At 44.3% G+C, this 18,917-nt stretch overlaps 1 protein-coding gene across 1 annotated transcript in view; it reads left to right on the forward strand.

Annotated features, from left to right (window-relative positions):
- The first annotated feature begins 478 nt into the window (after positions 1–478).
- ASAP3 (ArfGAP with SH3 domain, ankyrin repeat and PH domain 3) overlaps positions 479–18,917 on the forward strand; it is a 96,994-nt gene continuing 78,555 nt past the window's right edge. Inside the window, exon 1 of the mRNA XM_015410239.1 lies at positions 479–625. Coding sequence (XP_015265725.1) covers positions 500–625 — 126 coding nt within the window. The 5' untranslated portion in view covers positions 479–499. The remainder of the gene's footprint in view (positions 626–18,917) is intronic.

The following is an 18,917-nucleotide window of genomic DNA, read 5'->3' on the forward strand; positions in this document are numbered from 1 at the left end:
ACAGGATTGCCTTCCGAGTAAACCCGCATAGACCAGGACGGTTCCGCAACCTGGCCTGGCCAATCACCGGCTCTGCTGTGCTTGCGCGTTACTTACGAAGGAAGTCCTCTCGGGGCGCGCGGCTTTGTCTTTAAGTGGCTCTCGGCCAAAACGCGGCTCTCGCGGCCCAGAGACAGCTTAGCGCTGGCCCCACGTGACTGCAATTGAAAGCTTCGGCAGCCAGCAGCTGAGGGAAGGAGGGGAAAAACTTACAAGAGATCGGAGAGCAGCGCTTCTAGTCGCTTACCCAGCAGAGCAGTTCCAGCTGGCAGGATTTGATATGAAACTGACCAGAAGACACAGGGGGAATTAAATCCGATCGCAAGTTTTCCACGTCTTCGGCTTTGCTTATTGCTGCCCGCCCTCCTTTTAATGCTCCTCTTTCTTTTTTCCTTTGGATGATTTTTGCCTCTGCCTGCAACAGTTCTTCCCGATCTCTAAAGGTATCGTGTTTTCCAACATGCCTGAGCAGATCAGTGTCTCAGAGTTCGTGGCTGTGACTTCGGAGGATCTCAGTTCGCCGGCCGCCTCCACCTTCTCCTCCAAAATGCAAAAGTGTAGGGGAGCAGTGGTGGCGTTGGAAGAGGTGAGTGGCCGGGACTCGGGAGCAGGTCCCAGCTGAAGGGTTTAACGTTCCCAAACTTGAGAAAGGGCGGCTACGGAAGATAGTGCCTTACCTATAGGTTGAAACTTGCTCCGACCTTTAAAGGTGGTGGGCTCGACTTTCCTTTTGTTTTGTGGCGAAATGGTGTCGGGCGCGCGCCTTTAGTTCCGCGTTCCTAGCGCGTAGCCACTTTCCCTGTAAAACCAAGTCCTATGCACGGTTTACCGGGACTCTCTGGAAAATGGATTTTTAAAATGGTGTGTGTGTAAGCGCAAACAGAAGCCATTTGTGATTTTGGCATTCATTTCTCTGGATTCACTAATGCACGAAATCTGCGCTACCATAAAAACGTGCTGGTCTGTAAGACACCACAAGACTCTTTTGTTTTATGGAAGCAAATTTAACTTGCTGCTCTTCCCGTCCAGCAAACGACGGATCCGTTCTCCCCTGTCTCAGCTGTAGGTTTTGCAGGTAACTTTTAAATGCAGTAAAACCACTTAATTAAAAAAGAATGTTGTCATTGTCACTAGTTTAAGAAAACTAACAACAGGTTATAGTAATCCCTTCCAAGGGTGTAGACTTTCCAATTTCCCGGGGGGGGGGGCTGGGGCTCGACCAGAGGCATTGCTTTGCTAGGAGCAAGGGTGGCTCCCGGGGGAGGCTGAGTACCTTCCTGAAAATTTCGGCGGGGGCTCACGCCCCGCCGCCCCCACGAAGATTACGCCTATGATCCCTTCTCAGTCTAACAATCCCAGAGACATAAAGCAGCCAAACTGGCCTTGATCAAGACTCTCTTGGTAGAAAGCCAAGGTGTTGTGCTAGGATGTGGGAGACAGTGACCCATGTTCCATTCCCTACTCTGTATAGAAGCTTGCTGGGTGACCTGGAGCTAGTCACACACAGTCAGGCTCAGTGTTCTCTCTAAGCTGAGTTAGTGTGAGCTGGCTCACACATTTTTGTCTTCGCTCAGGAAGGATGGCTCCAGAGCAGAGTTCCCTCTAAGCTGAGTTAGTGTGAGCTCGCTCAGTTTTTTAGCCTCCAGCTCACACATTTTTGTCTTCGCTCAGGAAGGATGGCTCCAGAGCAGAGTTCCCTCTAAGCTGAGTTAGTGTGAGCTCGCTCAGTTTTTTAGCCTCCAGCTCACACATTTTTGTCTTCGCTCAGGAAGGATGGCTCCAGAGCAGAGTTCCCTCTAAGCTGAGTTAGTGTGAGCTCGCTCAGTTTTTTAGCCTCCAGCTCACACATTTTTGTCTTCGCTCAGGAAGGATGGCTCCAGAGCAGAGTTCCCTCTAAGCTGAGTTAGTGTGAGCTCGCTCAGTTTTTTAGCCTCCAGCTCACACATTTTTGTCTTCGCTCAGGAAGGATGGCTCCAGAGCAGAGTTCCCTCTAAGCTGAGTTAGTGTGAGCTAGCTCACAGGTTTTTAGCCTCCGGCTCACAAATAAGCAAAAACAAAACAGAGACGAAGATCCAGAAAGAACGGCAAACCAAGAGACCAAGTGATCTACCTCTGACAATGTTCCCTCTAAGCTGAGTTAGTGTGAGCTAGCTCAGTTTTTTAGCCTCCAGCTCACACATTTTTGTCTTCGCTCAGGAAGGATGGCTCCAGAGCAAACTAATTTATGCAGTAGCCAAATCGCTTGTTCACAACTGTAATGCCAGTAGCTTATAAAGTAGAATTTTTGCTCACAGGACTCCACAGCTTAGAGGGAGCGTTGCTCCAGAGCAAACTAATTCATGCAGCAGCCAAATCGCTCACTCACAACTTTTACACCAGTAGCTCACAAAGTAGAATTTTTGCTCACAGGACTTCACAACTTAGAGGGAGCATTGGTCAGGCTAACCCGCTTCACAGGATTGTTGTGAGGATAAAATGGAGGAGAGAAGAATAGTGTAAATTGCCTTGGGTCTCCATTGTAGGACGAGGAGGAGGAGATTGGATTTATACCCCACCCTTCACTACCTGAAGGAGTGTCAGAGCGGCTTAAAAACTCCCTTTCCCTCCCCACAACAGACTCCCTGTGCGGTAGGTGGGGCGCTCTTTCCAGAACTGTCCTTGAGAGAACAGCTGTGCCAGAACTATAGCTTGCCCAAGGTCATCCAGCAGGTGCAAGTGGAGGAATGGGGAATCAAACCTGGTTCTCCCAGATTAGAGTCCACGCACTTAACCACTACACCAAACTAGCCACTGATTTCCAGTAACAGGATGCGTCTCCTGAAGAACATGTAGCTGAAGAACTCAGATATTACCATGGTAGCTTGTCCATGCTCTGCTTCATTGGCTGTCGTTCATGTTTGGTGTGGAGAACAATAATGCAATCATGTGAAATTGCCCTCGTCTTTTCATAGGATGCTTACTTTAAACAGTATTTAAATTGGGGATCCGTGGATAACGGAGGCATGAGAAATTTCCCCTCTGTTCCAAATCTTGTCCTCCCAGGTACTGTAAGCTCTTAGTGGCTTGAGCAGGTCCAATAGTTCCTCCTACTTTCTTCTTTATCTAATATGCAACTGCCCATTCTGCCTCCTGGAGGGCAATGAGCATGCTCAATTCTCATCAGGCCATTTTTGGGGAAAGGGCTTAATGTACAAGCCTTTATTCTGCATGCATGGAGAGTCTCCAAGTCTTCAGAAAACCTCCCTTCCTCTGTGGGTGGTCTTGTGCTCAGCCATTAAGTTATACTCTTACAAGTGATACTTGACATTTATATAGTGCTTTTGGTGTTCACAGGACTCCTGTGATCCTTTTAGCAGCTCTGTAAGGTAGGCTGTTGTTACTACACTCTTTGTAGATGGAGGGGGTGGGCTGATGCTGAAAGTGAGTGGCTGGCCGAAGGCCAACTAGTACATTAGTGGCTAATTTGAGAGATTGGAGCCTGTGGCCTCTTAGATTCATTCCCTTATTAAATGCCCAAATTGGCCTTAGATACCTAAACCATAACTTTGGCTACTGAAAAGATCTCTCTTTAGTAGTATGTTTGTTAATCAAGAAGATATTGCCTGGCACTCATAAAGAAAAATAAGAATTAAAAAAATCATAAAATCATTGACATTAAATAAATGCTTAAAATTGAGAACACGAAGCAGCATAAAAAGGCAGCTCATTGGATCATTACTTCTGCTTTAAAAGGAATTAAGCTCGGGACATTTTGTGTGTTTGACACTGCTGGAATGTTTCTTAGTCTAAGTGTGCAGGGTATTCTTTTTATTCTATAAAACATTTGTCCAGGGTTTGAGATTAGAAGACCATTGCTTTTTCCTTTGAGTGTATTTGGGATTCATCGATGGTCAGTAGGGTAGGACAGGAACCTCTTTCTGTCTTGCCCTCCAGTGGATAAGAAGGGCAGAGTGGGGTAGCCATGTTAGTCCATTGTAGCAAAATAAAACAGAAGAAGAAGAGGAGGAGGAGATTGGATTTATACCCCGCCCTTCACTTGGAGTCTCAGAGCGGCTTACAAACTCCTTTCCCTTCCCCTCCCCACAACAGACACCCTGTGAGGTGGGTGTGGCTGAGAGAGCTCTTGACAGAAACTGCTCTTTTCCAAGAAAAAGCTGTGCTAGAGTTATGGCTTGCCCAAGGTCATCCAGCCAGGTGCAAGTGGAGGAGTGGGGAATCAAACCCGGTTCTCCCAGATTAGAGTCCGCGCACTTAACCACTACACCAAACTGAAATCCAGTGGCACCTTAAAGATGAACAACATTTATTCTGGCATAAGTTTTTTCAGATGCTGATTTTTATAAGAGAAGATCACAGAGGGGGGAGAAGGAAGAGGATGAGTTGGAGCGGAAAGAGGCTTGGCGTGGTTCACTGTGAAAGGGACTGCACAGATTTAGTTGTTGCACAAAACGGATTATGAGAAAGATTAGGGGTTTCAGCCTCTCATGGGGTACAGATAAACTAAGTGTTAATGACATAGAACAACAAGTCAAGGAAGAAGCGGTCTGCAACATGAGAAAATTAACTCGCATCATTCAAGGATTATAGTATGATAAAACATGTGAAGAAGAGCGAGCCACTTAATATTTCTAAAAAGCGGGTCTGGCTGAACGATTTGCAATTATAGTGAGTAAGGAAATCCCAGTCTCTGTTTAGGCTGGGGTGAGAGAGAGTATTTAATCCCAGTACTTTTGTGTTGTACTTCCCTTTGAAGATTTTGTGTGTGTGGGGGGGGGGGGAGGGTAGAACATTGACTTCCAGATCTGCAATGGTACGTCCAGGAAGATTAAAATGATCCCCCACTGGTTTCTTAATGTAGTGTATGAGTGTTCAATAACTTTGTATTCATTGATTCTCTACTTTGGACAGATTGGTCCCTATGTGAGATAGTAGAAGGGCATAGCTGCCAGATGATGGCATATTGAATGATGAGCAAATGGGTGAGCCTGATGGCGTGCTGATACTATTAGGCTCTGTGATGGTGTCGCCTGAGTGTGCGTGGGGACAAAGCCGGCATCCAGGTCTGTTGCAAGGTTCCTGCACTTGTGTCGTTTCTGTGCCCATTGCTGCTGTTAAGCAGATGTTTTTGGTCATGAGGCTGCCTGTAAATGAGGAAAGGCCTGCCTGCCACCCAAGGCCTGTGAAAGAGAAATATCCTTATCCAGCGGAGACTGTAGGTGACTGACGAATCATTGAACTGTTTTAAATTGTAAGCTGTAGGTGACAACCTGTTGTGTTCTGTCACTAGCTTTTGTGGATCTGTCTTGTAGCAGGCTGATTCCTTCTTTAGGAGGGTATTGTAATCTTAAGGATATTTGTTGAAAATCCTTCAGGTAAGAGTATTTGTCTAAAGAATTGGAGCAAGTGCAATTGTAACACAGTGCTTAACTGTAGTCTATGGATTGTTTTTTTATGTTCCAGGTGGTGGCTGAAAGCATACAGGTATATTTGGTGATTGGCAGGTTTTTGATATAAGGTAATGCTTGTGTGTCCATTGCAGCTTCACAGTGGTGTCCAGGAAATGTACCTGTTGTGTGAACTGGTCTACAGTGAGGCTGATATTAGGTGACAATTGTTGAAGTCTCTCAAGAGCTTCCTTCTCATCTGTCCAAATGATGAAAATGTCATCAGTGGTTCAAAGGTCAGGCTAGGGTTGTTGTGAGGATAAGCAGTTCTCATTGTTCTGAGTATAAAATGGAGGAGAGGAGAATGATGTAAGCTGCTTTGTGTCTCTCTGGGGAGAAAAGATGGGGTATAAATGAAGCAAATAAATTTATTTATTATTTATTTATTTATTACATTACATTTCTATACCGCTCCTTCCCGGAGGCTCGGAGCGGTTTACACATATACATTTAATCGCCTAACTAGGGCCACATACATATCAGGGGAGATGGATGCCTTTCCAGGCACCTACGCAGCGTAGGTCTTTCTGTGACGGGGTCTTGCTAGGACCAGGCGGTAGTGTCCTTCGGCGGAGGTCTTTTTCCGTCTCTTCGGCTCGGCTTCCTGGGATGGTCCTTTTATGGCGCGCAGCTGCACGATGAGGTCGCAAATGGTCTCTGTCCCAGGGGCTCCGACCGTGCTTACGTCACCACGCCTCCACGCTGCCTCCAATCGCCTCCCAAGTCACCTGCTGCCGATCCGTCGCCATGTTCTCTCTACCGGCTCGCCGCTCATCGATTCACCGCATCATCCAGCCACCGCCGCTGCCCTCCAATATTGGAGGTAGGGTAGGGTGCCCCCCCACTCTTAAGGAGTGGGTACCCATTTGTTGAATTGCTGTTAAGGGCTTTCGAGCTGCTGGGTGGGCGGGAGCTAGGATAAGGGCCGGGAGCTCACCCCGGCCGCGGTGGGACTCGAACAGCTATTAAGGCTGTTCGGAGATAGTTTTACTTGCAGGAATTTACTGCCTGCGCCACCTCTCCCATAAATAGATCTTGAGTATTGAAGAAGAAGATGATATTGGATTTATACCCCATCCTTCACTACCCAAAGGTGTCTCAGAGCGGCTTACAAACTCCTTTCCCTTCCCCTCCCCACAACAGACACCCTGTGAGGTAGGTGGGGCTGACAGAAACGGCTCTTTTTTTCAAGGACAGCTCTTATCAGAACTGCGGCTTGCCCAAGGTCATCCAGGCAGGTGCAAATGGAAGAGTGGGGAATCAAACCCGGTTCTCCCAGATTAGAGTCTGCGCACTTAACCACTACCCCAAACCACTACACCAAAATCAATATAGTACATAGCAGGAGGGTTATCTTATTTATTGTAAAATATATTTATTATATTTGTTGCAAGTATGCGATCCATATGACAGATTTGTTCACATTCATCCCATGTTACCCAAACCTCTTCCTTCCTCTTTTGATTGCTTCCTGCACAGTTGAGACTTTGAGCTACACACACTGGGCAATTGCATGCCAAACGTGTGTTGTCACAATAAGGGGAATGTATGGAGGATGAGATACAGTTCTCTCTTGTAACTTTTAAGTCCTTTCTGGCCACTCTCCCCCCTTCCCAAGAGCTATTGCCCTGTCCAGCTAGAGGAAAGCTATTAAAACAACTAAAGGAAAGGATTTGCATGGAACAATCAGAGTAAGGTATAGACTAATGCTGCTACCTCACTGGAATTATAGTGGAAACAGGCCAAGCTGTGAAGGTTAAGGAAACAGGTGAAAAGGTTCTTGAATCCAGTTTTCCGTGGTACTGGATTTGGGTTATATTGAATGTTCAAAGAGGACATATCTTGTTACTTTCTAACATGACCATTTCAGGCAAGGAAGTTGCCTCCCCGTGGTCTCTCCCTGATATCCCTGGCCATATGGACTACTCTAAGAATGGCATGTGTGAACTGATAAGCCATCAGTGCATTCAGACTGTGACTGAAAACTGGCATTGCAGTAGTGGCAAGTTGCCGACCTCCAGATGGCACATGGAGATCCCCTGCTATTACTGTTGATCTCCCCAAATCTCCAGGGATTCCCTAACCCAGAGCTGGCAACCCTAGGGGGTGTCTATATTATAGTGTTGGACTAGGATCTGGAGGATCCAACTTTGGGAGGGCTTCTAATGTCCTGGCCCCACTGGTGGACCTCCTGATGGCACCTGGTATTTTTGGCCACTGTGTGACAGAGTGTTGGACTGGATGGGCCTTTGGCCTGATCCAACATTGGCGTCTCTTATGTTCTTATGCCATGGACACTTGCTAAGTGACTTAGGGTTGCCAGTTCTGGGCTGGGGGAAACCTGGAGATTTGGGGGGTGGAGCCTGAGGAGGACAGGGTTTGGGGAGGGGAGGGGACTTCAGTGGAGTATAATGCCATAGAGTCCACCTTCCAGGGTGGCTGTTTTCTCCAGATGAACTGATCTCAGTTGCCTGGAGATCTGTTGTAATAGTGGGGGATCTTCAGCCACCACCTGGAGGGGGCAATCCTATAGGTGACCCTGGGCCAATTGCTTTTTCTCAGCCTTACCTACCTCACAGGGTGGTTGTCCTAAGGGTAAAAATGAGAAGAGTGGGAATGATACTATATAAGCTGCTTTTTACAGGGGAGAAAAGTGGGGCATCTAAAACGTAATATTGTGCTCCATTCCTCTAAGTTTACTCTCTTCAGCTATGTCTTCCTTAAATGGAGAAAGGTCTGTCTGTTGAAGGAAATCTTTCTTTGTTAGAGGAAAACTTGATAGAATGGAGTCATAGCATTGGATCAGGGCCGGCTCGAGGTGTTTCTGCACCCTAGGCAAGGCTGCCTTATGGCACAGATGCCAACCTCCTGGTGGGGCCTGGAGACCTGGGGACCTCTGGAGCCAGCCACCTTTTTGCTGCTGCCACCACCGCCTCCTCCCCCCTCGCCGCCACCAAAGGGGGGGGAGGAGGGGGGAGGCACAGCTTGGCACCCCATCCAGGGCCTGGCGCTCTAGGCGAATGCCTAGTTCGCCTAGTGGGTGAGCCGACCCTGCATTGGATCCAATGTCTCCATGTGGTCCCTGAACTTTGGGAGTGGTCAAGTGGAATTGGGTGCTGGTTGTTCATCTCCCATTTCCCAAAGAGGAAAAATGAGGCATGGCAGGTGGCTCAAAGTAGCAGAAGGCCAAAAGAAAGTTAAACCTGGACAATGACATCTTCCCTCCTCCTGCCTTGGAGTTTGTTTGTTTTTCTGAGCCCATGAGACTTTTTTTGCTGGAAGTCCAAGTGAATGAAGTGTTTGTTGAAATTCTCCAGCTCTTGCTACTTCCATCTGCAACATTCCATGACTGTAAGTCCTTTGAGGCAGTCCATTTTTTTTAATTAGCTCCCCTCCTGGGCCACTCTAACAGGATCTCCTCCCCTTTCTCTCTTTGGCCAGCTGTGAACAATCCTATAGCCCTGTTCCAATCTAGTCATTTGCTAAACCTTTTGTTTACATCACATCCCCCTTGAAATGCAGAATTCAAAAAATAATATTCCATTCAACAACCAGTAAATGCTTTGGAAACTGATGCAGCCAGCTCCTGCCAGATTGTTTCTTATTTTGCCTTTGATTATTTAGATGGTGTAGCTGACTTTTTGAGACGGCTAAGAATGGACCATACAGTGTGGATTCCTGTATCGTAAACCCAGGGCTATTTTTGAGCAGGAACGGAGTTCCGGCTGTCTTCAGAGTTGGCCACACCCACTACAGCCAAAACCTCTGTGTACCTGGCTACAGAGGAAAGGCCTGGAGAGCACACACACCCCCGGGCGACTCTGAGGTGGGCAGGCCAGGGGAGGCCCTGGAAGGATCGGGGAGGCATTTAAATGTCCAAGGGAAGGCAGTTTAAACTGCCTTCCCATCAAAGGGGGGCTTGCCTGGACGCCCCGCAGCCACAAGGTGCCCGGGCAAGCCAAGGTAAGGCATGGGGTGTGGCCTAATATGCTAATGAGCCATGCTGTCAGGGGTGTGGCCTATTATGCTAATGAGTTCCTGCTGGGCTTTTTCTACAAAAAAAGCCCTCCGTAAACCTTAGTGGTAGAGATCTATTATTAAAATGTGATGTTAGGTATACTGTTGAGGAAGTTTCTTTTGGATGATCAGAGTGGTCAGGATGGGATCTAAAGAAGGTGGTAAACTTTGGGGTCCTTGAGCCCATGCCGTTTTAAGACTTTGGGTTTAATAATGAAACACAGAGCCTCTAATTAGGTTTTCCAGCCCTGAGGTGGCAAATGCTGGGAGATTTTGGGAGGCAGCATCTGGGGGAGAGCTTCAGGAAGATATGAAGACATTCCCCAGTGACACGCTAGGTAAAGATTATAGAGACTAGGGGATGTTCCTACAGTGTCACATTAATGCCATTCCACCCATTTTTTCCTCTCACTCCTCAGATTATCAAAAGTGGGGACAAATGGCAAGCCTATCTCCAGCATTTCATTGATGAAAATAAGGATATGTTTGTAACCTATCTGTTTTCATTGTTCCCAAACTCCTGCCCGTATATAATTTGAAGGCTCTTCCCCATCTCTTGTATTCCTTTACTCTCCCATTACCTGTCTTATATTGTTTTGAAACTCAAGAGGTTGTTTGTTCTTTAGGTTAGATAAACTCTTAGAGTAGGGGTTCGTAACCTTTTTTAGTGCCATGGAACTATTTGGCAGTCTGGTGAAATGTATGGACCCCTTCGCAGAATAGTGTTTTAAAATGCATAAAATATAATACATCAGGTATGTCCAACAGGGAGATCGCGATCTACCAGTAGATCGCGGAGGGGTCAGAGGCAATGTTCCCTCTAAGCTGTGGAGCCCTGTGAGCAAAAATTCTACTTTGTGAGCTACTGGCATTAAAGTTGTGAGCGAGCAGTTTGGCTACTGCATAAATGAGTCTGCTCTGGAGCCATCCTTCCTGAGCGAAGACAAAAATGTGTGAGCTGGAGGCTAAAAAACTGAGCTAGCTCACACTAACTCAGCTTAGAGGGAACATTGTCAGAGGTAGGTCTCTTGGTTTGCAGTTCTTTCTGGATCTTCGTCTCTCTGTTTTGTTTTTGCTTATTTTGCTTACCAGTAAATGACAGAAGGTGCATTATAAATGGGGGGTGGGGGTGGAACCCAACTTTAGTGGGTTAAAATCTAATTTGAAACGAATTTGAAACTTTATTTTCATAGTGGTAGATAACCGGCACTTTTGGCCGGAAAAAATAGATCACTACCTGTTCGAAGTTGGAGATGCCTGTAATACATAGAATTACAAAGGAATCCAATTATATTGAAATAGTTATCAACATATTTTTAAAAAATTGTGATATAGTAGTATATGAACTTCTTTACTAATGCATTAAATAACAAGATGATACTTTTAAAATATAGGCAAGTTAAAGTTAAATTTAATTTTCATGTTGGACATCCAATCAATTTCATTTTTTTGTTTTGATGTTTACAAGAACTGAAAATCCTGATTCTTAAAGATATATTGTTACAAATGGAATTAAAGCTTCCATAGCTTGCTTTCCAACTTCCAGGCTTCTCTCAAGGGACACCAGAATTTTCCAGGACTGTTTGATTTAAACACTTTTAAAATCAATATAGTATATTTTTTTTGTCCTAAGAGCAATGATTTCATCTTGAATACAGTTTATATCAGAAAGAAAAGGATTGCAAATCCATGGTTCAACTTCAGTGCCATCAAGATAGAAATAATTTTTGAAAGAGTTCTGAAGTGTTTCTGGGTGTTTGCAGATTTCTCTTACAAAATTCTCTTGTCAGCTCCATCTTGGTAAAGCACTTCCTCCAGCATTTGAAAGTTTGCAAGGATGTTGGCCTCTACTCTCTTTTTCCATATCCGCAGCTTAGCCAAAAAAGCATGTAATTTTTCAGTAGCATCCATAATAGTGACTTCAGAACCTTGAATTGAAAGATTTCTCATTCATATGTTTAAAAATATCTGCCAGGTAACCCAACTCATGGATAAAGTCCTTTCTTTCAAAGTGTTCCAAGAGTGGGTTTTCTTATTCTTTCAGATAAAGTTAAACTTTTCCCCTTGGTTTGAACAAGTGCTTCAAGACTTGTCCTCTTGAAAGCCAATGAACTTCTGTGTGGTAGAGAAGCACTTGATATTCTGCTCTCAGTTCTTAAAATCTTTATAAAATGAAATCAGAGACCTGCTTCTGATAAAGTTGATTACATCGAGGGTTGTTGGAGGAGTCTTTGTTGCCAGTGCTTGTGTGTGTAAAAAGCAATGAGTGACAACGATGTGAGGAGCTTCCTTTTTCACTAAAGTAGCAAAGCCAGATGTATTGCCAAGCATCACAGGAGTTTCATCTGTGTGAAGAGTATGAAGATTTTCTTTCCAGTCAACTAAACGGTCCAGTTTTGCAAAACTTTAACAATGAAAAAGATTCACCTTCTTCCACGTATTGATCAAAAAACAATTGCAGATAGGAAATACTGGAAAGCAATGTAGATGTTCTAGGTCAACAATGTATGACTTCACCCTTTGGTGTCTGAATGACTACTAGGTGCAAAGTTCCCCAATAGTTAGCCAGCATCTGTAGACAGGAAGATTGTGATCACGTGCGATCTAGCCGCGGGTATAATAACTACCATAATTTCGAAGTAGTGATGCGTCTAAACAGGGCTCTAGTCGGGGGGGGAGCTCTCAGGTACGGAGCTCCGGAAGAGAACCTCTAGGGGGCGGGGCGGTCACGTGGTGAAGCCCCGCCCCCTTCTTTACCTCGCCCTCTGCTTCGATCCTCATTCCGTTTGGGAATGAGGATGAAGCAGGAGGGTAAGTAGCCGGGCCTTCTGACACACTTCCGGTGATGTCAGGGGGCGTGGCATATGCAAATAAGTTATGCTAATGAGTTATGCTAATGAGCTCCGGCAGCTCTTTTTCTACAACAAGACCCCTGCGTCTAAATGATATTTTGAGATATCTGCAACAACTGTAATGTGATATGACAATATTTGTGATTTCTATTAGTGACAAAGTCACAGATACTGCTAATACTATTGTGGTTTGTTTCCTACATTAATAATTGAAGGAAATGATAAATTTTAGTTAGCGGTTAGTGAAAATAAAGATGTAACCCCCCCCCCCAATCCAAGTACACAGACCCCCTGGAATCTATCCCAGGTTAAGAATCCCTGCTCTAGAGAAACACAGTTGTCTGACACTCTATTATCAATGGATCACTGCAAGCCTTGTAAATGTATGAGATGGGAAGCTGGGAAGTTTAATGGCCCAGGGACAAGTCAAGCAGGAACTGCTTTGCTTTCAGTCTCACAAATTTGGGGTTCTCCTGGACAAGGAACTACTTTGGTGGCTAGCTAAGACATGCCTTATTCAAATATTGCCAAAATTGTTGTTAGTTTTCTGGGTCTAGCTTCCTCACCAGGGTACCTAAGAAGTAAAGGATAGAAGAAGGCTTCAAACTGTCCTCAGTGGAGTGGTAGAATGGAGGTTCCATACCACTGTCTCCAAGTGGGGAAAGCGGATGCTTCACCTTCCTAGTACAAAATGCAGGTAGGTGCAAGTGCATGTACATTTAGGCTCCACAACAGGGGCAGATGGGCCATTAAGCTTGCTGAGAATGTTCTCGGTGGGCCACTGCCAGCTAGGAGCACGCAGAGTCAAGCTCCGGCAATTGCTGTACCAGTGCTGCAAGGGCTCCTCAGCTGAGACCTGTACAGCAGCAGTAGCAGGCATTGGTCCACCTGTTGCTCCGGGCCATGGTGTACAAGGAAGCGACTGGTGAGCAGAAGTCGATTGTTATTGTGGCTGAAGGGTTTGAGACAGGCTGACTGTGAAGAGCTCCAAGAGGATCTCCACAAACTGGGTGAATGGGCAACAGTGTGACAAATTAAGTTTAGTGTTAGTAAGTGTAAGGTGATGTTGCCAATACGCTAAAGGCGCTTCAGGTTCTTTGACTTATGTGGCTAGCCAATAAAATCTTCCAGGCAGTAAAGGGTAATAAAAAGTATTTATTTGAATAAAGGAAGCACTCCACAGCTTTTCAGCCTGAGTACTTCAATGAGTGGATACAATACAGACTTATATACTCTTCTTGCTCCTCCTCACTTTACATCATCACTGACATCATTTAGACATGCTCAGTTCAGTCCTCTTTGATCAGTCAGTCATCAGTCTCATCCTTGGCACACAGGATGGTAGCTGGCAGAGTTTCTTACTCCTATAACCGTAGGTGTAGGCCATTATTCTTGATTTACAACTTTGTTTATAACTCCCAGTCTTCTGTTCTTCTGGCTGGACTTTCCAAGGCTGAGGTCATTCTCAGTATTAAGTTCTCAGCTCAATTACCATCATTGTTCTTCTTTACACTTAATATAGGTGCATAAACATGTTTTAAAGCATTTCATAAACATAAAACATAACATATCATTACAATAACATTTTGTGACTTTTCTGTTAAAGAATATATAGACATATTAAAATACAGCATTACAAATTGTTTTCTAAATTATATTGCTTACCCAAATTCTTTTAATATTTTAAAATAGCTTGTTGCATTAAACTCTCATAAACATCTTCAACTCACTTTTTAGATTTTGGCCCTTTAAAATATTTTTTACAGTTATTTTAAGGAATATTTCTTATTGAAATTAGAGTTTATACTTTGTAAAACACATCTTAATTCTGCCTGTAGGAGACACTGTTTCTTCACCACAAATAATTGACCCTCTAAATATTGCCAAGAATCTTCTTAATTGTTTCTATGACATCATTTTGCCCAATATTCCCTTCTTTAAACTTGACAAGTGGTCCTTATATTTAAAAAAGGAGATCCCCAGCTCCCTAGTAACTACAGGCCAACCAGCCTGTTATCCACCATTGGGAAGCTGTATGCGAGATACCTGGCCAATAAACTTAAGCTATGGATTTCAAACCAGCAAGTTTTAGGCATGGAACAAATTGGATTTTGCCAGGGGAAGTCAACTTTAGACCACTGTATTGTGTTGAACCATCTGACAAATAAATATAGGAAAGTGAAGGGGCTTACTTTATGCACAGCTTTTTTAGATCTCAAGGGTGCCTTCGACTCTGTTCCTAGAGATATCCTGTGAAGGAAACTAAGGGACCTGGGGATTGATGAGAGATTGCTCTTTTTGATTAAAAAGCTCCATTCTGAGACTACCTGCCAGGTTAGATGCTCAACTCCTAAGATCCCAATTACTATTGGAGTTAACAAGGGTGCATTTTGGCGCCCCTTCTGTTTAACCTATTTTTAAATGACCTGGCTCCCTTCTTAGAAGGAACTGATGGACATAATCCTAAATTGGGGGTGACCCATGTCCTGTTACTCCTGTACACAGATGATGCGGTGCTCCTTTCCCTCTCGGAAATAGGGATGAAAAGGATGTTATCTTGCTTTCTAGACTATTGTGAACTGAATAAACTGTCCCTAAACTTTGATAAGTCCAAAATCATTGCTTTTGGAAAAAACTGGAAACCTGTTAAGTGGAATATTAGAGGACAAGTGATTGAACAGGTCAAAAGTTTTAGATATCTAGGAGTCTATTTCCACTCCAGAGCTGGATGGGATACTCAAATTAAAGAAGTGTTAAAATCTGTGAACAGTAACATTCTCGCAATTTCCCGCTTTTTTATACCAAGGGGAATCAATATATCCCTGCAGCTCTTTGAGTGTTTAATTACAAAATTAGCGCCAAATTGCTCTATGGCATTCCAATTTGGATCTCAGCTTTTATTAAAACAGTTGAACGTGTACAATCTAAGTTCTTAAGGAAAATCTTAGGGCTGCCAGCATGTGTGCCCTATGCAGCTATTTGTTTGGAGACAAATCAAAGGTGTTTAGCGACCAAAGCTTGGATCACAGCAATTAAATTTTGGCTCCATTTACATTTCAGATGTAATTCCAATAGCCTAATTGCTCACATGCTAACTGAATCACAATCTTCTGAGTCGATGTCCTACATAGGGAAAAAAATTCTGTAATTGGGTTCAGTTTGGATGACCGTGCGTACCTTTCCGAGAGGTGTGTTTTTGCTTTAGTCAAGCAAAGACTTATTGATATCGAGATGCAAGAACTTAGAAGTCTTGCCTCTGGTAGATGTTCCCCTTTGTGGTGGGGGATGTCCACTAATGGTGTTTTGGCTGAGTACTTCTCCAGCTTGACTATTTCTGAGCATCGGAGGGCATTTATGTTAGCTCGTTTTAATGTTCTTCCCTCTGTGGTACTGTACGGGAGGTTTTAAAAAATGCCATACTCCTCTAGGCTTTGTTCTTGCGGTTTGGGGGAGATAGAAAGTACTGAACATGTTCTCCTGCACTGTATATTTTACTGTGATATTCGTGCCATATATCTAGAACCTCTGCTACAGATTTGCAAGGGTCAATCTGATGTTTGCAAGACGGTTTTTTTACTATCTTCCCAGAACTCTGAGATCACTGATTTGGTGGCTAAATTTCTATGTTGTGCCACTAAGAGGAGAGGAATGTTTCAACTCCAGCAATGAAGGTTGTACCCTTTATCCCTTGATGATCTATGTTTTGTTGTGATGCCAATAATGGTAGCTGATGATGATGACAAAGAATTTTTTTCTCCCTCTCCCAAAACGCTAGAATTCGACAGAATCCAATTGAAACTGATGGGCAATAGATTCAGGACGGACGAAAGGAAATACCGGTACTTCTTTACACAGAGAGTGATTAAAATGTGGAATCTGCTGCCAGAGGATGTAGGGATGGCCACAGGAATTTAAATACCTTTAAAAGGGAATTAGATTAGTGGAGATTAGGTCTATCAGTGGCTACTAGCCATGATTTAGCGGAACCTCCACATTCAGAGGCACTAAATCCCAGAGCCAGGAGGCAACATCAGGGGAAGGTCTTGGCCTCTGTGCCTTGTAGTTGGCCCTCCAGAGGAACTGGTTGACCACTGTGTGAGACAGGATGCTGGACTAGATGGACCACTGGTCTGATCCAGTAGGGCTCTTCTTATGTTCTGGGGAGCGTCCGGGCCTTGGTTCTGCTTGCTCCTACCTGTTTGTCTGCACTGGGATTTAAGCAGTTCTTTTTTTAAAGGAGTTTTCATGGTGGCTTGTAGCAGAAGTTAAACTGCTGCATTTTAGTATATATTTGCAAATGATTGGTGTGTGATTTTTGTTTTGCACTTTATTTTCTGTACTATGACTGTAAGCCTCTCTAAGCAGGTCTCTGAAGAGGCAGCATATAAACTTTCTAAAATAAATAAATGACTTTTGTCCTCTCCTCAATAAATTCTTCTTTACAACTTGTGTGGTTTGATTTGGGATTTAAGAAAACATTCCCCTTTCTCCTGGAAGTGTCTGATCTACTGGGTCTCATGGTTTTGAAGCCTGGGACTTTTTTATTGCCTCCTGCTTTCATTGAAATGAGGTGGCAAAAGATCTCTAAGCTAGGGATGCTCAAACAGCACTGATTAAGTCATAAACAGGAAGCTGATTTTTCATCAGACTGTTGTCCAGTTCATAGCTTTTCAGCAGGTTGCTCCAAACTGTTGCTTCCTACTAGCACAGTGCAATTGGCTGTTCATGCATGCACATTCTCACACAGCTCTGAAGTTCACCGGGTAGTCTTGCATGAGTCTTTCACTCCAGCCTAAAATGCTTCTTGCTGCAATCCTAAACAGACTGACACCCTTCTAAATCAGTGGGTGCAGCTTTGTTTAGGATTGCATTGTCTTCAGTTTGTTGAGGGGGGGAGTGCACGAAGCCTTTGACCTGTGCACTAGCTATTGCTCAGTTGTGAGGATTCAAGATCTAAGTGGCATCCCTGAGAACTGGCTGTGGTGGGGGAAAGACTTCTGAATATGTTCAAAGGCAACTTTTTTTTTTTTGGTTACTGTGCATGTTGAAAGAGGCTGATCCAGACCTTGAGTTGTGTGTAGAACTGCATGAGCGACTCCTGGTACATACTGCAAATAGGAAGGAGCACACCCTTGTTGACCTTGTACCCTTCCATGGACTTCTGGCTTCTTTGCCAAGCCAGCTGCTCTGGCTGTCCATGTGCCAAGATCAGTGCCGGATTTATGCATAAGCTAAATAAGCTACAGCTTAGGGCCTCGCAATCTGCTGGGGCCTCAAATAAAAACACAATATAAAAAATGATTTCAAATATTAAAAAGGCGTATATATTTTAAATTTTTCTGAGACCAGCTGATGTAATTTAAAAGAGTAGGGGGCCTCTGGGTTTTGTATAGCTTAGGGCCTCAGCAAGTCTAAATCCGGCCCTGGCCAAGATGTATGCCAGTCTCTGACTTGTGCTCTGAGGACTTGCTACATTGCTCCTAATTTAAATTTCACTGCCATCCACCTCGCAGTTGGATGTCATTGCCATTTGGGTGTCTTTGCACTGTACCAACCAGTCCGGTTCCCATATCATTGAGCCACAGAGGATGGAGAATAGGTCCTATTGATTTGTTAGCCTCCAGTGCACATTAAATGAGGGAGGTTTCCAAAGAGAGGCTTTCTCTCTTTGACAATTGGCAAGGATTCTCTCTCCTTTTCAGGGTGTGTTTGGAATAAACTGCCTCTGGAGTGCCAAGTGGAAATGAGATTTCTGCACTGAGGGCCTCTGCAGGACTCACAATAGAAGTAATAGAGTCACAGAGCAGGGCTGCAGGTGTGGAACTTTCCTCTCCAAGCCTAATTTTTCTGGAGAAAGCCAATTTTCCCCAGCTGCTTTATCCCTGATCTCTGCATCTGAGGCTGACTTGGAAGAGGACCACATCACAGAGATACTGAACTACAGCTGGGGCTGTCCAGTGTGACCTTTGTGTAGCTGCTGGCCTTGGCTCTTGTCAGCATAAGTTTAGGGCCTTCCAGAAATTTTTAGAAAGGATTCCATATTGTTAAAGTTCCCCCTATCATGTAATGTGGAGTTGGTGAGGTAGACTACCTGCTGTTTATTTTTTTATGATAGCTATTATCATAGTTATTATCATATCATAGTTAGTTATTATAGTTTCTTAGTCCTTGTGGCTTTTTAGTTGTATATTGTTTTTAGTTCAGTGTGTAGCATAGAACTGGCAAACTCTGGGAGACTGGGGGGAGGGGCAACAAAGACTTACCAACAGCATCACTTCTGGCTACGTAACGGGATGTGACGCCAATGTGTCATGGGATGTTCTATGATCTCCCTGAAAGTCTGTGGTCAAAGCCACCAAGCTTCAGGTGTGTAACTGGAAGTGATGTTGTGGCATAGTGGGATGCCATTTTTTCCCAACCCTGTTTTTCTCCTGCTGCCCTATCAAGCAGCAGCAGGGACCAAAAATGAAGGCAGTGCAGCAGCAGTGAAAAAGGCAAACTCCATGCTGGGAATAAGGACTGAAAATAAAATTGTCAGTACTATAATATATCTCTACTATTCTGA

The sequence above is a fragment of the Gekko japonicus genome, unplaced genomic scaffold (assembly GCF_001447785.1).
Source record: "Gekko japonicus isolate JY-2015 unplaced genomic scaffold, Gekko_japonicus_V1.1 scaffold1200, whole genome shotgun sequence".
Taxonomy (NCBI): domain Eukaryota; kingdom Metazoa; phylum Chordata; class Lepidosauria; order Squamata; family Gekkonidae; genus Gekko; species Gekko japonicus.